A 17,075-nucleotide genomic window follows, 5' to 3' on the forward strand; every position below is an offset into this window, starting at 1 on the left:
CTTCACAAGCTGGGCTTCTCCTTCAACTTCAAGAAGTCGCATTTGACACCATCCCAACGGCTCCAGTACATAGGGGCAGTTTTGGACACATCCTTGGGGATGTGCTCGCCGCCCAAAGTGAGAGCTCCTCACATTCTTAAAATGGTCACAAAATGTCAGCAAGCCCAGAGTCTCCAGACTTTCGAATTCTTAAGGTTGCTCGGCCTCATGGCATCCTGCATTTTTCTGGTGCTGGAGGTCCACTTGAGAATGAGATCCCTTCAGTGGGCTCTACGGACTCAATGGTCCCAGTTCTCAGTCAGGATGTCTGATCTCCTTCATGTTCTGCTCTCGGTCTCACAGGAGCTTCTGTGGTGGGCCGACAAGAAGAATCTCATGAAAAGAGAGCCTTTTTGGTAGCCATGGCCGTGACCGGGTGGGGAGCTCATGCCGATGATCTGTCCAACGGTCGTTGATCTCCATCGGAGTACAGACTTCACATCAATATTTTGGAGCTGAAAGCCATCAGACTGGCACTGATGGCTTTCCTGCCGTCTGTACGGGGGGGAAGAATGTCCTAATGACTGACAACACAGTGGCAATGCATTACCTCAGCAAGAGAGGTGGTGTAGGGTCACTGCCTCTGTACAGGGAGAGAATGCAGCTCTGGAACTGGGCAATTTGAGAGGGAATGTCCCCATCAGCGGTTCATCTAGCCGGCGAGGAGAGCATGGCGGCGGACATTCTGAGAAGGCAGAGCGCGGTCTCCGAGTGGGAACTAGCTCAGGAGGCCCTTCTGGAGATTTTCGCCCTTTGGGGAACCCCACTGATGGACCTGTTCACGACTGGTGCACTTGTTTCCTCCGGTCCCTGTCATTCCTCAAGTTCCCAGGAGGTTGAGAAGGTTCGGGACCCGCATGATCCTCATTGCTCCAGATTGGGCCAGGAGAGTGTGGTACCCGGACCTTCTAGACATGTCCATCTGTCTTCCAATGCATCTTCCCCAACAAGAGGATCTTCTCTCGCGAGAGGAAGGTCGGGTTCTCCATCCAGAGGTCAAGACTCTCAACCTTCACGTTTGGTTTCTGAGAGGTTGCGATACAGGGATTGGCATCTCTTGGATGACGTGATGGAGGTGTTGCTTTCGGCTTGGCGGCTGGCAACAAAATCCCTGTACTGTTGCCGTTGCCATAAGCTTTGCGACTGGTGCAGAGGAAAGACAGTGGATCCTTTTCAGTGATCAATTCCGGAGGTTATCTCAACCTTGCTTTCTTTGGCCCACAAGGGTCTTTAAGTGGGCACCATTAAAAGTTATTTGGCAGCGCCATCTATATTGAAGTGCTCTTCAGAAGAATGCTCTTATTTTAAAATTCCACTGATCACTTCATTTTTGAAAGGGCTCACAAATGTATTCCCGCCATCGCAGTCTTAGGTGCCGGTCTGGGACCTTAATTTGGTTCTAAAATTTCCGATGGGTGCTCCGTTTGAACCTTTGCACTCTTGCCCATTGAGATTGTTGACTGGTTGCAGTCACATCTGCTAGAAGAGTGAGCGAGTTGCAGGCACTTTCTTCTAAGCCACCCTTGACTTTGTTCCACAAAGACAGGGTTGTGTCACAATTTCATTTGAGCCAGAAGGTGGTACTCCCCGCTTTCTATCCTCCTCCTCCTAGTAAGGAAGAGGAAAGGCTCCATAGGTTGGATCCTAGGAGATCCTTGAGCTGTTATCTCTCCAGGATGGCATAACTCTGTGGACGACCAGCTCTTTGTGGGTTATACTGGACACCGTTTAGGACAGGCTGTTTCGAAGCAGACCTTGACTAGGTGGATTATCCTCACTATTTCAGAATGCCACCGGTTGGCTGGTAAGGACCCTCCTGAGCGTTTAGGCACTCATTCCACCAGGGGTATTGCTACTTCAACAGCCCTCCAGAGGGGGTTGTCGGTAAAAAAATATCTGTGACACTGCAACGTGGTCTTCTATACACACATTGGTTAAGCATTACTCCCTGGATACTTCCCATGCTCAGGATGTTGCCTTTGGTAAGGCAGTGCTTTACTCTGCCATTTAATTGGATATGTCTAAATTCTTTTCCCTCCTCCACTCATTATTACTGCTTTGGGAATCTGTCATAGATGAGGAATACGTTGGAAGACACCATCCATTCGAAGATCAAGCTACTTACCAAACTGGTAACGTTCTTTCGACTGGATGTTCCTCCAACATATTCCTCATCGCCCTCCCAGCCTACCCATCTCAAGAATTTCCCATGCCATTACAACTTACTTCCCGCAAGGCTAAGTGCAGTCTATGCTGTGTTCTGGGCATGTGTGCCACACGTTGTGAGGGGGAAAAACATGAACTGAGGCTACAGGCTCCGTGCGTGCTACTTATAACATTAGATGACATCACCCTTGACGGAGGCCTTCGGGGGACATTGACCCAACACCATTGACGCACTGACGCCCCTTGCCGAAAAAACTGTCTGGAGCAGCACAGCTGTGGACATTACATGTCATAGATGAGGAATACGTTGGAGGAACAACCAGTAGAAAGAACGTTACCAAAGGTATTTTTAAGCAGGGCTCAATATGGATAGGTTATGGGACGTTCGAGTTGGTCTTTGGACTGATGTGGTGTCAGGAATGCCCGATCTCCTCCCAGACACCACAGAAGAGGCAGTAATCTCACCAAGAGGTTGACACCTAGGAAGTGTTGATAATGGAATCATTTGCCCTTGTTTGTAATCATTTTATTTTGAATGTAAGACCCAAATGTTTGGTTGTGACTGAGTCATGTGTTTTCTGTTCCAGCTGGCATATTGCATAGTACAATTTCTGGAGAAAGATCCATCGCTTACGGAACCAGTAAGTATTCTCTGGTATCTTCTGAAGGGCATTACACTTGTATGCTTCACCAGCAGTCTGAAACAAGTGTTTTCCTTTTTCTTTCTTAGGTCATTAGAGGTTTAATGAAATTCTGGCCTAAAACATGCAGTCAAAAAGAGGTAGGTGTTTTACTTCGGTTTATTGCTTCTAATGTTGTTTTTCATTATGACCTAGATATGCAAAAGGAGCAGAAAGGAGGTGTTAGGTTCCAGTAATTATTGAATAGCATGAATGTGGTAAATATTTGTCTGATATCTAGATGGGTCTGTTTACACGAGCGTTCAAAGACATTTTGGGAGTTTTTCTTTTTTTAATAGTCTGGGAGGCTTTTGATGAGATGTCCCTATCCAATCTAGATGTGGGCATTCCCTCCCTAACCTTTGGGCGTCCTTGAACCTCAAGACGCTCACCATTGATCGGTAACCCCTACTGTCTAAAGTCTTCACTAAAAGCAAACGCCTTCTGTCGATCTAAGACTTTGCACGATTTAGCTACTCCCTGTTAGGCAATACCCTCTGGGACCACTACACACCACTCTGACTACAGGTATAGGCAACCCAACCTTTGGTATAAGCTTGTACTACACAGTTTTGGTAGTGTGTTGTGCAGCCAGGCTTATCTGAAGAGGAGAAATGTGAGCTGTAGTGGAGTTGCCCAAAGATTTGCAGTTACAGGTATTCAAATAAACTGTTACTCCCAAGGTTTCTTGCATAAGCAATTAATAATTTATCAGTCCGTTCTACAGTCTTCTTCAGAAGGGAGCAATAGAATAGTAACACACAAATATACTTCAAGACTATACACTATTGAGTTTCTGGATCGGACAAAGCCCCTTTGAGATGGCCTACAGACACAACCTACACCCACAGGTGATTTCAAAAAAAGGTAGCAGGTTCTCCTCTCCTGAAGGAACATGCCATGATACCCAGTTCTGAGATGAGAGTTTGCAGCACACGCTTTTTGCTCACTGTACCTTTCACAGATGAGAAATAGCCATTTGCATATGTCTTTGTCCCGCCCACATGGGCAGTCCAGCACCGAAATGCTATGGCAATTCCTCTCTGAACAAGAGTACCAACAGCAACCCCATACACGTGTTTCAGCCACAGGTGACTTCAGCAACAAGGGTGCTGGGGACATAATACCTTACTGTTGGCATACAGAATACTCTCAATAGTTTGTAAAAGGCAAAGGTTATTAGAACACAAGAAGTATACATTTTCTGAAGCAGGGCAAATACTTGCAGATAGCAAGAGAAGTCATTCAATTTGTTAGGGAGAATTCTCAAATGTGCCAATTCCCTTCACCTTGGAGACAGCCCCAGCAACTTTGCTGGATTTTTACGACTTCATTTTTTTACCTGGAGAGAGAGTGACCCTTTTACCCACTCTCTCATATATTTTGATGCGTTTATTACTCTTGTGTTTTCTTTGGTTATGGAGTCTAAACAACGCCATAGGTATCTTTTCATTTGTGGCACACAGCACCCTCAGTGCAGTGACACAGGGAAATCTTTCAGGCTTTCCCAAGGTTTAACTACCTTCTCTGGGATAAACTGTTTCCCAGAGTAAGTAAAGTGAAATTGACTTTACTAGTCTTTTCAAATTCCTAGACCCAGCAAACCCTATCTTACAATAGAGTGCTGGAAGGGTTACTTAGTATCCCCTATGTCTAGATACTCATGTAGCAGTCAAATGCTACTCTTTTCTCTCAGAATGGCTGGTGGCAGTGGTTTTACAACGTACTACCATGATTTTTCCCACCGCAAACTGTTTGTAGCTCCGGTAACGTTAAATCGCGGGAGCCATGTTTTTCAAGATGGCGTCTGAGCCCCCTCTGTAAAAACAGGTTCCGGTCTTCTTTTTTCGCCATTTCTTTGTGGAAAGGTCCTTCTAGAGTTTGTCTCTGCACACCAAACCTAGTTTGGTCCCTTTGTTCCATCACCTTTGGTGGGCTTCAGGAGTGAAGACCATCTCTGGCGGCCGAGTGTCCGGGGTGGGCAGGCAGTGAGGGAGGTGCCCAAAACGCCCTGTGCTTAGTCTCCTAGGAGACCCAAATGCACTCTGTAGTGATTGGCTGGCTGACTGTCCGGCAAGGACAGCCACCCTGCTGGGTGAGTGACAGCTAGGCTGGAATGAATGGGAGAGAACTGAATAAAAGGCGAGTCTCTTGGCTTGGAAGGCAGAGTTGACCACTGGAACGAAAGAACCGAAGACGAGCTTGAAGAGGACGGCTGCTGCAACACCTGGACTGTTGGTTTGCCTGCTGAAGCCCTGCCGCAGGTCCGAATCAACAAATTCATCTCGACAGAGAAGCCCTGCCAGGTCGACCTCTCCCTTTGAGTTGGTGGGACCAATCAACTCGACAGTAAGCCAACTTGGATACCTATCTCATAGCTGGTGGCATCTTCCTCAGAGTGCTGCAGGAAACCGTATAACCAGGCAGAGGGACACCAGCTTGTGTGCGTTACTTACAGCCACCGGAATTGAAGTTTGTCAGTTGCGAGCTTTTTTTTACCAGTCCCAGTGCAGGAGTCGCCCGATGTCCTCCCTCTTGTCCCCACGACTGAAGCACAGGAACAGCAAAATCTGCAGGAACTGCCATGAACAGAAGTAATCAGCTGCATCTTTTCCTTCATTGTAAAGTACTGTGAAATCAGACTGAGAGTACTTGCCTGAAAGTGCTTGAAACTTTCCCAACTCGCAGGTCTAATCAGCTTGTGACCCAACATATGATTCTTCTTTTTACAAACTACTTCTGAGAACTTGTGCAGAGACTTTACCGTTTACTTACCAGAACTGCTTTATCTTTTCTAAGACTTTAGCCCATTGACTTTGGCCTAGCCTATTGAATTGACTGCTCTGGTGAACTCAAAATATCTTCACTGTCTCAGAATAATTATAACCTTTTATGTTCTAATAATCTTTGCCTTTTACTCGTCTTGAAAAGTATTCTGAAATAGGATTGAAGTATGTGTGTGATTATATTGCCTCCTTATGAATCTTTTATAACTGACAGATAAATAAATTGGTATTTATCAAAGAAACCTTGAGTGTAAGAGTTTATTTGAACACCTGTGATTCTAGACCTCTGTGTAACATCATTACTGCTCACATTCCCCTCTTGAGATAAGCCTGGCTGCTCAGTTCCGCTGCCAAAACTGTGTAGTACAGACTTATACCAAAGGTTGGTTTGAATACACCTTTAGTCATAGCTGTGTGCAGTGGTCCCAAAGGGTACTGCATACAAACTCTGCCTAACACTGGTGGCAGGCCGTGAGGATAAATTGTAGAGTTGTTACATTGTGAGTTCTGCTTTACTTTTGTTCCAATAGTAACCTTCAAAAGGTTAAGCACCACTAGAAAAGCAATTATAATGCCAGATATGGATAACTTCAGACTGGAAGCCCTGATCATTCTAACAGTAGAGCAACTGAAAGAAATGTGTAAGGTCAGGAATCTACCTGTTAAGGAAAGAAACATGAATTGATTGAAAGATTGTTGAATCATCAAAATCTGAATGGTATGCCTGGCATACCTGCTATTTCAGAAAATGTTGAGGATGATAACTGTTATTGAGGAGTCAGAAGAGTTAGATGAGTCTCAGGATGTGAGCCCTTCTTTTACCTCAACAAGCTCTTAGGCCTCAACCTTTAGCCACAGGGACCCTACCAGGTCCAGTACTGAGTCCAGAATGTGTCTCTTGAAAAAATGAGACTTGAGTTAGAGTTCAAAAGAATCCAAATGCAAACTGAAAGTAAACCTCAAGAAATCAGACTCGGAGAAATGGAACTGCATCATGCTCTTGAAAAGAAGAAATTGTCTCTTGAAAATGTTTCTATCCCAGAGTCTTCTAGGTCTTCCAGTCCTAAGAGACCTCACATGCCTAAGGAAGCTGTGAGTAACTACATATTTTGGATTGGTTCGGTGCTTTTGAGTATAACTATGGGATTCAGGGTTTCACAGGGAATCAGTTGATTTCTTGGCTTTTGTCTAGGCTCCCCCAGGTTGCAACTGATGATGATAACGGAGGTGGGGGAACTTGAAAAATTGGAGTATGAAAATGTGAAGCTAGCTTTGATAGCTAGATATGGTAAAACTCCTTCCTAGTACCTTAAGAGGTTTAGGACCTTCATAAATCATGGTACCCCTTTGGCTACCTGGGTATGCGCATGTTTGAAGAACTTAGATGGTTGTGTAAAGGGTTACAGAGTTAACACTTTTGAAGGAATGAGAAATCTATTTTTGTTGGAGTCTATTTGTGTTGCCTGCTCTCCTGAGTTGAGACAGCATTTGGCTGACTCTAAAGAGATTGATCCCAAGAAGCTTGCAAAAGCTGCTGACTTTTGGGTTGCCAACAGGGCTACTCACAAGGATTCTGGGGTAACTCGGAAAAAAGATGAAGGGAAGCAGCAAAAGAAAGATGATGGTAAAGAGAATTCTAATACCTCCTATCCAAAAGAGGGCCCCAAACAGAAAAAAGGTAAGCCACAAGGGAAACCAAATCAGTCCAGTGCCAAACCAGAGGGAAGGTCAGCAGAAGCCCCATTTGTCAAAACATTTGGAAAATGTTATGCTTGTGGGTCAACTGACCATGTGAAAGGGGATCCCAGATGCAAGGGTAAACCTTCAGGGGTCCACACTGCCTCCTTAGCCTTCATCACTGAGGGAGAAGTAGATATGGCAAGTGGAAACTTTCAACTATTGGCTGAAGACACCATTTGAGTCTCTGCAAGTGTTTATTTAGTGTCCCTGCATCTGTGGGAACAGCAGATTCTAGATGTCTATAATTCTATTCCAGATAACGCAAAAGAATATTACAAGGACTGTGTACTTGTAAATGGTCAGGAGACCCCTGCCATTAGACACTCTGGCCAGCATTACAGTGGTGGATAAAACATTTTTCAAACCTGAAGATGATGCTAAGGCACCCAAAGGCCTCACTAAGCTTGCTGGAGGCCCTGTCCAACTGCTTCCAAGACTACCGGCTCTCATACAGTGCAACAATATGACTGTAAGGATACCTGTCAGTGTAGAAAGTGAGGAGCCTGGGAGAGTCCTGCTGGGGGAATGACTTAAAAACTCTTGGAGTAGTATCAAGCACCCCCAGGCCTTACAGTAAAAGGAAACAGGAACAGACAAAGAAGGCCAGAGAGCTCACCCTAGATGACTCTCAAGAGGTTGTTACAGGAGAACCTAGAACACCCAGTCCACAGGAAATGCCAACTTCTACTTCCAGGAAAAAGGAGATCAAGGGGAAACCCAAGGTCTCGGGAAGCAGAAAGCTATCACTCCTGTGCATCAAACCAGGACATCCCTGAGAGGACTGTCCAAAGTGTTAGGGAGAATTCTCTCTTTAGGCTGAATTTCCTAACCTAGTGAGTCCCCCAGCAGCTTTGCTGGATTTCTGGAGTTGTTTTTTTTTCCTCCTGCCAAGAGTGAGACTCTTTTTCTCCCACTCTTGGACATCTTTATTGTGTTCCTTTGACTGTTAATGTGTTTTATTTGCTATGGGGTCCTTTACTCCATAGGGTCTCATGTGTTTTTCTTGTGTGTTACCCAGCACCCTCCGTGCAGTAACACAGGGGTGTCATAGTGACCCCCCACCATAGACGCCATACCCTGGGACTGACTACTGTCTCCCAGGGCATGTAAAGTCACCATTGGCTTTACTAGTCCCAAATTATTAACAGAAACCAGTACAAACCATCATATTGTGGACGTACTGGTTGGGGCAATTCGATTGCCCCGGGGTCTGTTAGTCGAGGGGGGCACGTCTCTGTCCCCCCCTGATCGAGTTTTGGCTGGTGGCAGTGGAAACTACTTTTTATATTCGACCGCAAATATTTTCCTATGGGATTTTCCCATTGTTCGAGGCTACCAACTTTAATTATTTAATTCTCATAGCCTCGAACATACCACCGGTTTATTTATTTAATATTAATTCGCCGGTTGGTATTTTTTGCCAGGACTCGATTCTAAAATGGCGTTTGTGTTCTCTTCTGTGACTCCAACCCAAGTCGAGCCCTTTGTTCCACTTTTTGGCGGGCTTCTCCACAGAAGCCTCCAAAAGTGGTGCCACTCTATCTGGGTACCACAGGGGATGTGGGAAGGGGTTTAGGCACCCTGGACTGAGTTACCTTGGTAACTCAAGTCGCACTCTTGTGTGATTGGCCCAAGTGGTGAGCCGGCCGGCTCACCACTTAGCATGTTTGATTGACAGCTAGGCTGAGTGAATGGGGGTATGCTGCATAAAAGCAGGGCTTTGGGGACTAGAACTTCAGAAGTCGCCACAGGACCTGAGAATCCGACGAGGGAGAAGCTGAGCCGACCTACCACGACAACACCACTGGTGGAGCCCTGCGGAACTGACTCGCCACTTCCCGACGACAGAGAAGATCTCCCGGCTGGAGAGGCTTCTTCCCCTGACTGGTGGGCACAACCAGTTTTCCCTTCGTTCTTCGCACCCCATACCGGTTTGTGGTCGAACTGCCCGTGCCAAGCACCCCGGCGGCCGGATAGCCACTCACCACTGAACCGCGAATCAACGGACCGCTCCTTGTACCTGAGAAACTCTGTGGCTAATTTCTTCCCTGGCAGTGCAACAGAGTTCTGTCTTCCTCCCCGACGAGATCCTCTCTTCCCCTGGACGAAGCACCGACTTACATCCGCTGCCAGGAACAACTGCCCCCGCTGGAGTGTTCTCACCACTTTAAGGTACCGTTTGCGCCAGGCCTCCCTTTCTAAAGATTGCTACAAGGTAATAACTCCTTAACCTTCTGGACTGGGCTGGCCGCCTTGACCCTCTAACTGGTCCCTTTCTTTGGTCCAACTCCTTTTTGAACCGTTACAAGAATTTTGTGCACTGCAACCATGTGACCTTGGACACATTTCGTTTGATCCTCTGAAAGTGGATCCGGCCTATTGAACTCTAACTTCACGGTTTTACTTTGCCTTCCTCTCTTGTTATGTTCTTGTAAAAGTGTTGGGATCTGTTTCAACTTGTTCTCTGCTTTTCTCTCCCTTTTAAAAACGAACTATTAGAGTGCTATCTACGTTAAGCGCTCACCGCTATCTGAAAATAAGTGGGGCTTTACTTAAGACTTGTCTAATATTCTTTTAAGGGAGTGTATATCTTTTAGTGACCGTGTTTTTGAATTGCTTACTATTGGTGCCTGTGTGTTTTTCTAGATGTGGTTTTTAAATAAATAATTATATCTCTTTTACACCAAGCCCTGGTCAGTGTTTACTTGTTCTATTGTGTTCTCTTGACCTATTGTGAATACTCTGTATACTGCCTAACTCTTCTTGAGGGAAGTCTGACTGCTCAGCCACAGCTACCAAGTGAATCTGTGTGGTACAGACTGCTACCAAGTGGGTTTACTGCCAAACACCTGTAGTCTTCAATCTTTTGCAGTGGTCGTAGAGGGAACTGCACAGGTTTCTGCCTAACACTGGTGTACAGCGGTGGGATTTGTATTGAGTATACACTTAGAGTGCTTGTTGAACACTTTAGGACAACTAACCGCAGAGTTTAGCACAAAAAAGCTGATTTTCTAACTATGTCTGCTATGGAGAGTTATACCCTAGAATCATTGTCTGCCAAAACTGCTGATTGCTTAAAAGTATTGTGTAGACATAAGAATCTCTCTGAGAAGGGCAAGAAAATGGAACTTAATCACTTTATCTAAATTCTGGAATCCGCCGTGGGAAGCTGTCTCTTTTCATTCAGCGTGCCATCCAGATTCGGTTCTCGTGCAGGTGCCCATATTCCAGGGAAATCTGCACCCCCACCATTGGAACACACGAGGGGTTCCAATCTCTAAGATGGCCGCCGCCACCAAGGCACCCTGTCCTTTCTTCTGCCTGCTTCCCCACAGCTCGTAGGCGTAAGCTGATTGGCCAGGTACCTCGTCTCATACCTGCCACGATTCGCCGGCAGGCGAGAGAGCCGGCCTTCAAGGTAAGGCTCTCGTGAGAAGGCTCTGACTGAGCTGACCGAGCGCTACCAGCGCCAGGCGATGTCCCTATCTTCAAATTGCTGCAACCACGTTTCCAGTGCCCTTCCTGTCCGCAAACCAGCGGTGTCTGTCTACGTGCATTGCAAGGTAATCCTGCAAGCGCCATTAACCTATACTATTAACTGGTTGCCAGTCAATTCGTCGAAAAAAATTGGTCGGCCAGACAAATGGTCGAAGCAAATTGGTCGAAAACCATTTCGTCGAAATTTTTTTTTTCTATTTTAACCCTTTTTTTTTTTTTTTTTTGGGGGGGGGGGGTCCCCCCCAACTCCCTTTTTTTCTCTAAAAACCCCTTTTTTAACTAAACGAAAACCCAAAAAATAAATATATAAATAAAAAAAAATTTTCGACCAAATTGCGTCGACCAAATTGCAGTCGACCAGTTTTTTTTCGACGAGTTGACTGGACACCCTATTATTAACTTTGTATTACGGCGTTCTTTCTATGCGTCCACAGTGCACGCCTTTCATCCGTAGCACCTAATGCTTTAAGGCCTCACTGCTTGCGTCCAGCCGAGCAGAACACACGCCATGCGTGTTGTGCCTCATAACTTGAACTTGAGTCGGTTCGTCCACAATTGCTACCAGCCTTAGCACATAGGTATTGCCTAATTTTGCACCTACTAGCTTGTGCCTTTAGATTGCCTTATACATGACACTCTAGCTTTGCAGCGTTAGGCTCAATCCTATACTCAGTGGTCGCCCTTTGGCTTATTGGCTTAAGTGCTCTCCGAACCCAGGCGTTGCCTAACCCTGCCCATGTACTATAGATGCTGCCACACTGCACCCTGTGCTGCACCTCAGGATCACTAACAGACTACACTTGCCTTGTGTTGTGCCTTATGGTCGCTAATGGACCACATTTGTTTTGTGTTGTGCCTATGGTTGCCAACAGACCACACTTGATTTGTGCTGTGCCTTATGGTCGCCAATAGACCACATTTGACTTGTGTTGTGCCTTATGGTCGTTAATAGACCACATTTGACTTGTGTTGTGCATTATGGTCGCTAATAGACCACTTTTGATTTGCGCTATGTCCTAGCCTCACACGCTATGCATTATAGTCACTGTTTGATTGCCATATCTAGGTGCCCTTAGCCTCTGTATTTTAGCCCTGTTGGAACAGGCGTATTTAGGTGCCTCCCATGCTATGTACCCTAGACACTGCCCATTCATGCCTCATATACTTGTGCCCCTACTGGTGAATGGTGCCTAGACCTTTCAGATCTAGCCACACAGCCTTAGAAACAGTTACTGACATTTAGTACCTTGACGACCAGTTATCCTAGTCCACACACATACCAAGTGGCATTACTAGCTAATAGGAATAGCTCCGCACTATGTCTAGCTCACTCAACATTTACCTTCTAATGATTATGGCCATACTGCACGCCTCCCCTAGGAACAGCCACACTGAAGTTCCCCCTTGCAAGCCAGCTTTCGCGCCTCCTCTCCTACTCACCATACCCAAGACACCGAACTACACTGGCCACATCAGCCCCGCGCACCAGGCCATGCCAGGCCAACTAGTCTACACCTCTCAGCCTACCCCAACTCACGAGAGAAACCTTAAATTACGCGCCAGACTTAATAAACTCTATGAACCTCTTAGAAGATCCCTCCCCACTATAAAACGCACAACGAAAGACCAACACATTAGAATATGCACTGCATCCCCTCAATCCCCCCCCATCAGTGAATATAAACATGCTCAAGATAAATACCAACTCATCCAACTCGGCCATAACCAAAATGGACCCTAAAGGACACTCCCTCAAGGGAGCACTCCTTAATGTAAGATCCCTAGTGGCACACGCCATTGACCTAGCTGACTTTATCACAGAAGCCAATCTAGACTTTATTGCTATAACTGAGACCTGGCTACACAATGCGGCAGGCCCATCGCTCATGTTGGCCGTTCCTGACGGTTACACCATATCTAGGGAGGACCGAGAAGGATCCCGCCAAGGTGGAATCGCCATTATATCCAAAATAAACTTTTCACTACGCCTAGTCCCTACCACAACTATGGAATCCTGTGAAACTCTCACTGCCAAAATTCCCATAAACACCACCCAAACTCTTTAAATTCACCTAATTTACAGACTACCGGGTCCACTTGGCACCTTCGAGGAGGACCTGCACAGCCTTCTGTCCAACAATACCAAAACTACTTCCCAATTGATGATATTAGGGGACTTTAACCTTGGCTTCAATGACCAAGCAGATGCCCATGCTTCTACTATTGCCAATACCCTTCACACCTTGGGACTTACCCAAGAAGTTAGCACCCCCACACATGCAAAGGGTAGAATACTTGACTGGATCGCTGCTTCCAACTGTTCAGCCACAGTATCCTCTATTACGCCCCTCTCCTGGACAGACCACTCCTTGGTGTCCTTTAATTTACTAACCACCCAGCCCTGCCCCACAGGCAGCTCCACCATGCCCTACAAGAAACAAAAAGAATATTACAGCGGATAATATTATTCCCCTGATCCTTCCTACCTTAAATGCACTGCCAGACAACCTCGACCCTAGTGCATTGGTCAACGAATTCAACAACATCATGCACACCACTATGGACAAAGTCGCCCCTCTCAAAATGCGAACAAGGAAACCCAAGGCACATTTAAACAAGTGGTTCACGCCAGAACTTAAGGCCTTGTGACTAAACAAAAGAAAATGCGAATCCAACTGGAAATTATGTCCAACCGAAGAGAATAAAGCTAACTTAACTAATACCTCTCGGCATTATAAAAATGAAATCTGTCTAGCGAAACGTAATTCCTACAATGTTCGCATTGCCAATGCTAACTCAAGTATGAAGGAACTCTTCTCCATCTTGAAAGAACTTGAGTCCCCCATTGCCACACCTGATACCTGCATCAAAGACCAGACCTGGTGCACAGATATCCAAACAGCCCTAGCAAATAAAATCACCACACTGCAAAACAAAATCCAACTAAAAAAAGATTCCCTAAACCTCACAAACAAGCCGCCACTTAACAACACCATTAACGACCCAACCAACAAATTCTCCTTCACAAAAACTACCATCCTAGAGGTAGAGAAAATCTTCCTTTCCCTCAAACCGTCGAACTGCAAAGGTGACATCTGCCCAGCACAACTAATAAAAAGCCGCTGCCAGAGACCTTTCACCGTTCATTTCAAAATTGATCAACTCCTCCTTCGCCACAAGTAATATCCCGGTGAACTTAAAACAATCATGGGTGCTCCCACTTCTCAAGAAGCAGACTCTTGACCCCCTGATCCCCACTAATTATCGGCCCATCACTACCGTACCTTTCCTACTGAAGATACTAGACAAGGTTGCCTATACACAAATTCAAAGACACCTTGAATTAAACAATCTACTGGGAGCCAGACAATCTGGTTTCCGTCCACTCCACGGTACTGAAACTGCACTTATTGATCTAAAGACCCAAATAGACGAACTGAGAGATCAAGGTAAGCTGGCACTCCTCCTCTTACTTGATCTCTCAGCTGCTTTTGATCTGGTGGATCACAGGGTTCTCTGCAAACACTTAGACACTGCTGCACACTTCTCCACGCATGCCACCAAATGGATTGAATCCTTTCTGAGTGAGAGAACAATGAGTCTTCTCCCCCTCGGCAGCCGCCGACCCTCTTCCAATCACGTGCGGCGTCCCTCCAGGCTCCTGTGTTTCACCAACCCTGGTCAACATATTTACTAAACCCCTCTTCGATGATCTGGACCTACTAGGTATCACCTACACTAACTATGCAGATGATATAGATTCTCCTCCCGCTTTCTGGGGATCACAGCAAGGACAGGGAGTTGGTGAATAGGGTGTACCTCATTATTCAGGCATGGATGGCATCACATGGCCTCTGCCTGAATGATGATAAGACTGAGCTGATCATTCTGGGCACGCAGTCCAATATCAACAAAATAGGCAAGGACTATTCCACGTTTAACATAGATGGCAATAGCATCAAGGTTTCGAGTGAAGTAAAAACACTAGGCTTCGAGGGGATTGGGTCCTCCGACGTATTTCATATCTATGACATGTAATCACCACAGCTGTGCTGCTTCGGAAACTTTTTTCTGCGTCCTGCGTCGATGACGTCGATGCGCCGTCGTCGAGAACCTCCTCCGACGTCTGACGTCATCCGATGTGATAAGTAGGACGCACGACGCCCGTAGCTTCAGTTCCGTTTTTTCCGCAAACGTGTTGCTTCGTGAATCTCGGTTAACGCCTCGACTCTTTGGAGTTCTGTTCTTCTCGGTTCTTCGAACCTGTTCGTTTTTGTGAAAATCCTTTGTGTGAAGATGTCTTCTACTTCGTCTTCGACCCCGCGTCCGGGCTTCAAGAAGTGCGGGGAGTGTGGGTCCAAGATGTCGGTGACGGACTCGCATGACGCCTGCCTCTGGTGTCTCGGGGAGGCCCACGACACGGATGACTGTATCGACTGCCAGTCGCTCACGTCCAAAGCCCTACGCGAACGTAAGAAGAAGTTGTCGGTAGATCGGGTGTCCAAGCCCCGTAAGTCGAAGTCTGCAGGGCTTTCGACGGATGATTCGAAGGGTGACTCTCCGCGTCATCGTCGGAAGTCTCGTGGGTCTCCTTCTAGGAGTCGGTCTCGCCACTCCTCAGCCTCTTCGAGGCATTCTCGGAAGCGCCGACACCGGTCGTCTTCCAGGTCCTCTTCGGAGGACTCTGCCCGGCACGTCGCTTACCCCACCAGCCGTGCGACGCCAGAGGAATGGGCTTCCTTCGGGAAGAAAATGCTGGCGATTCTTGAGTCGCAGGGTACTAAGCCGTCCGTGCCCCCCCGAGTGGGGTCGGTCGTGAGAGGTCGAGAGACACCGCTCGCAAGAGTGGTCGGCACGAGTCACGGGAGAGGTCCCGTTCGGACAAGGAGGCTCGTTCTCGACGTACCCGTTCCAGGTCCCGGTCCTCGACGCGTTCGAGACCGTGTGCACCTGTGAGGTCTTCGAGGAAGACATCGACGTCTGAGGCGCCAAGGGCGTCGACAGGCTTTCTCGAGGCTCCGGCTCCGAGGAAGTCGTCGAAGCCGTCGACGCTCAGGTCGTCGAAGGACACGCTCGGGGATCCGGCTTCGAGGGCTGTGTCGACGCCGCCGATGCTGGCGGCGCTGCATCTGACGTCGACACCGATTTCGTCGACGCCGATGCCTGTTCTCTCTACGCCGGCGCCGATTCTCTCGACGCCATCGATGCCTTTCGTGTCGGAGGTACCCCGTGGCACGGGGGAACCCCCTAGGAAGGCTCTGGTTAAGAGCAAGCACTCTCGGGTGCCTTCTTTTCGCCACCTGGAATATATTTCAGAGGCGGATGAGGATTCTGATGGCCTGGTTCCTAGTCAGGTTCCAGATGAAAGTGTCTCAGGCCATAGTCAGTTTGACGATTTGAGGCAGTCACTGCATGATGCCAGTGGACTGGACACCTCTCCGGAGGTGGAGTTTTGTAGGCCTGAGCCTGGCTCTCATGCCGATTCCTCGTACCGGCGCCTTATGGCTAGGGTTTCTGAGTACTTGGGATGGTCTGCTCCCACAGGGGAGTTTGTGCAGGATGATCTAACGGACATCCTTGATGTTGGTCCCCCAACTGACCCGGTACTGCCGTTCCATATGGCTTTACAGAGAAGGGTGGCGGCGGCTTGGACTGCTCCGGAGAGTCTCCCGGCGGTGGGCAGATCCTTGTCGCGAAAATAACGTCCAGCCAGTAGCGACCCCTGCTACTTGACCAGGCACCCCACTCCGGAGAGTTTGGTGGTGCAGGCGGCCACGGCCCCGGCAAAGCAGGCGTCGTACCCTACCATCCCTCCTGATAGGGACGACAAACGTTTTGATGGCTGGGCGAAGTAAGTGTTTTCTTCTGGTGGTATGGCGCTCCAGGCGGCCAACTCCATTTGTGCCTTGTCTCGTTTCACACACTCTGTGGAACTGTGTTGCGTTAGCGGCTGAACATACTCCCGAAGGGGACAAACGGGATGGTTTCCTTGCTATGGTCCAGGATGGTAAGGATGCCATGTGAGAGTCCGTTCAGTCGGGTTTGGACTTAGCTGAATGCGTCAGTAGGTCCATGGCGGCGAGCTCCGTGATACGCAGGTTTGCGTGGTTGCGGAAGTCGGGGTTTGCTCCTGATGTGCAGTCCCGGCTCCTCAACATGCCCTTTG

At 47.5% G+C, this 17,075-nt stretch overlaps 1 protein-coding gene across 4 annotated transcripts in view; it reads left to right on the forward strand.

Annotated features, from left to right (window-relative positions):
• Positions 1-17,075, forward strand: part of PPP2R5E (protein phosphatase 2 regulatory subunit B'epsilon) — an 890,208-nt gene that overhangs the window by 635,688 nt on the left and 237,445 nt on the right. For all 4 annotated transcript variants that reach the window (XM_069638241.1, XM_069638243.1, XM_069638244.1 and 1 more), the window contains exons 9-10: positions 2,793-2,846; positions 2,936-2,986. In XM_069638241.1, coding sequence (XP_069494342.1) covers positions 2,793-2,846; positions 2,936-2,986 — 105 coding nt within the window. The remainder of the gene's footprint in view (positions 1-2,792; positions 2,847-2,935; positions 2,987-17,075) is intronic.

This window comes from Ambystoma mexicanum, chromosome 14, assembly GCF_040938575.1.
Source record: "Ambystoma mexicanum isolate Mex_15411 chromosome 14, UKY_AmexF1_1, whole genome shotgun sequence".
NCBI classification, from domain to species: domain Eukaryota; kingdom Metazoa; phylum Chordata; class Amphibia; order Caudata; family Ambystomatidae; genus Ambystoma; species Ambystoma mexicanum.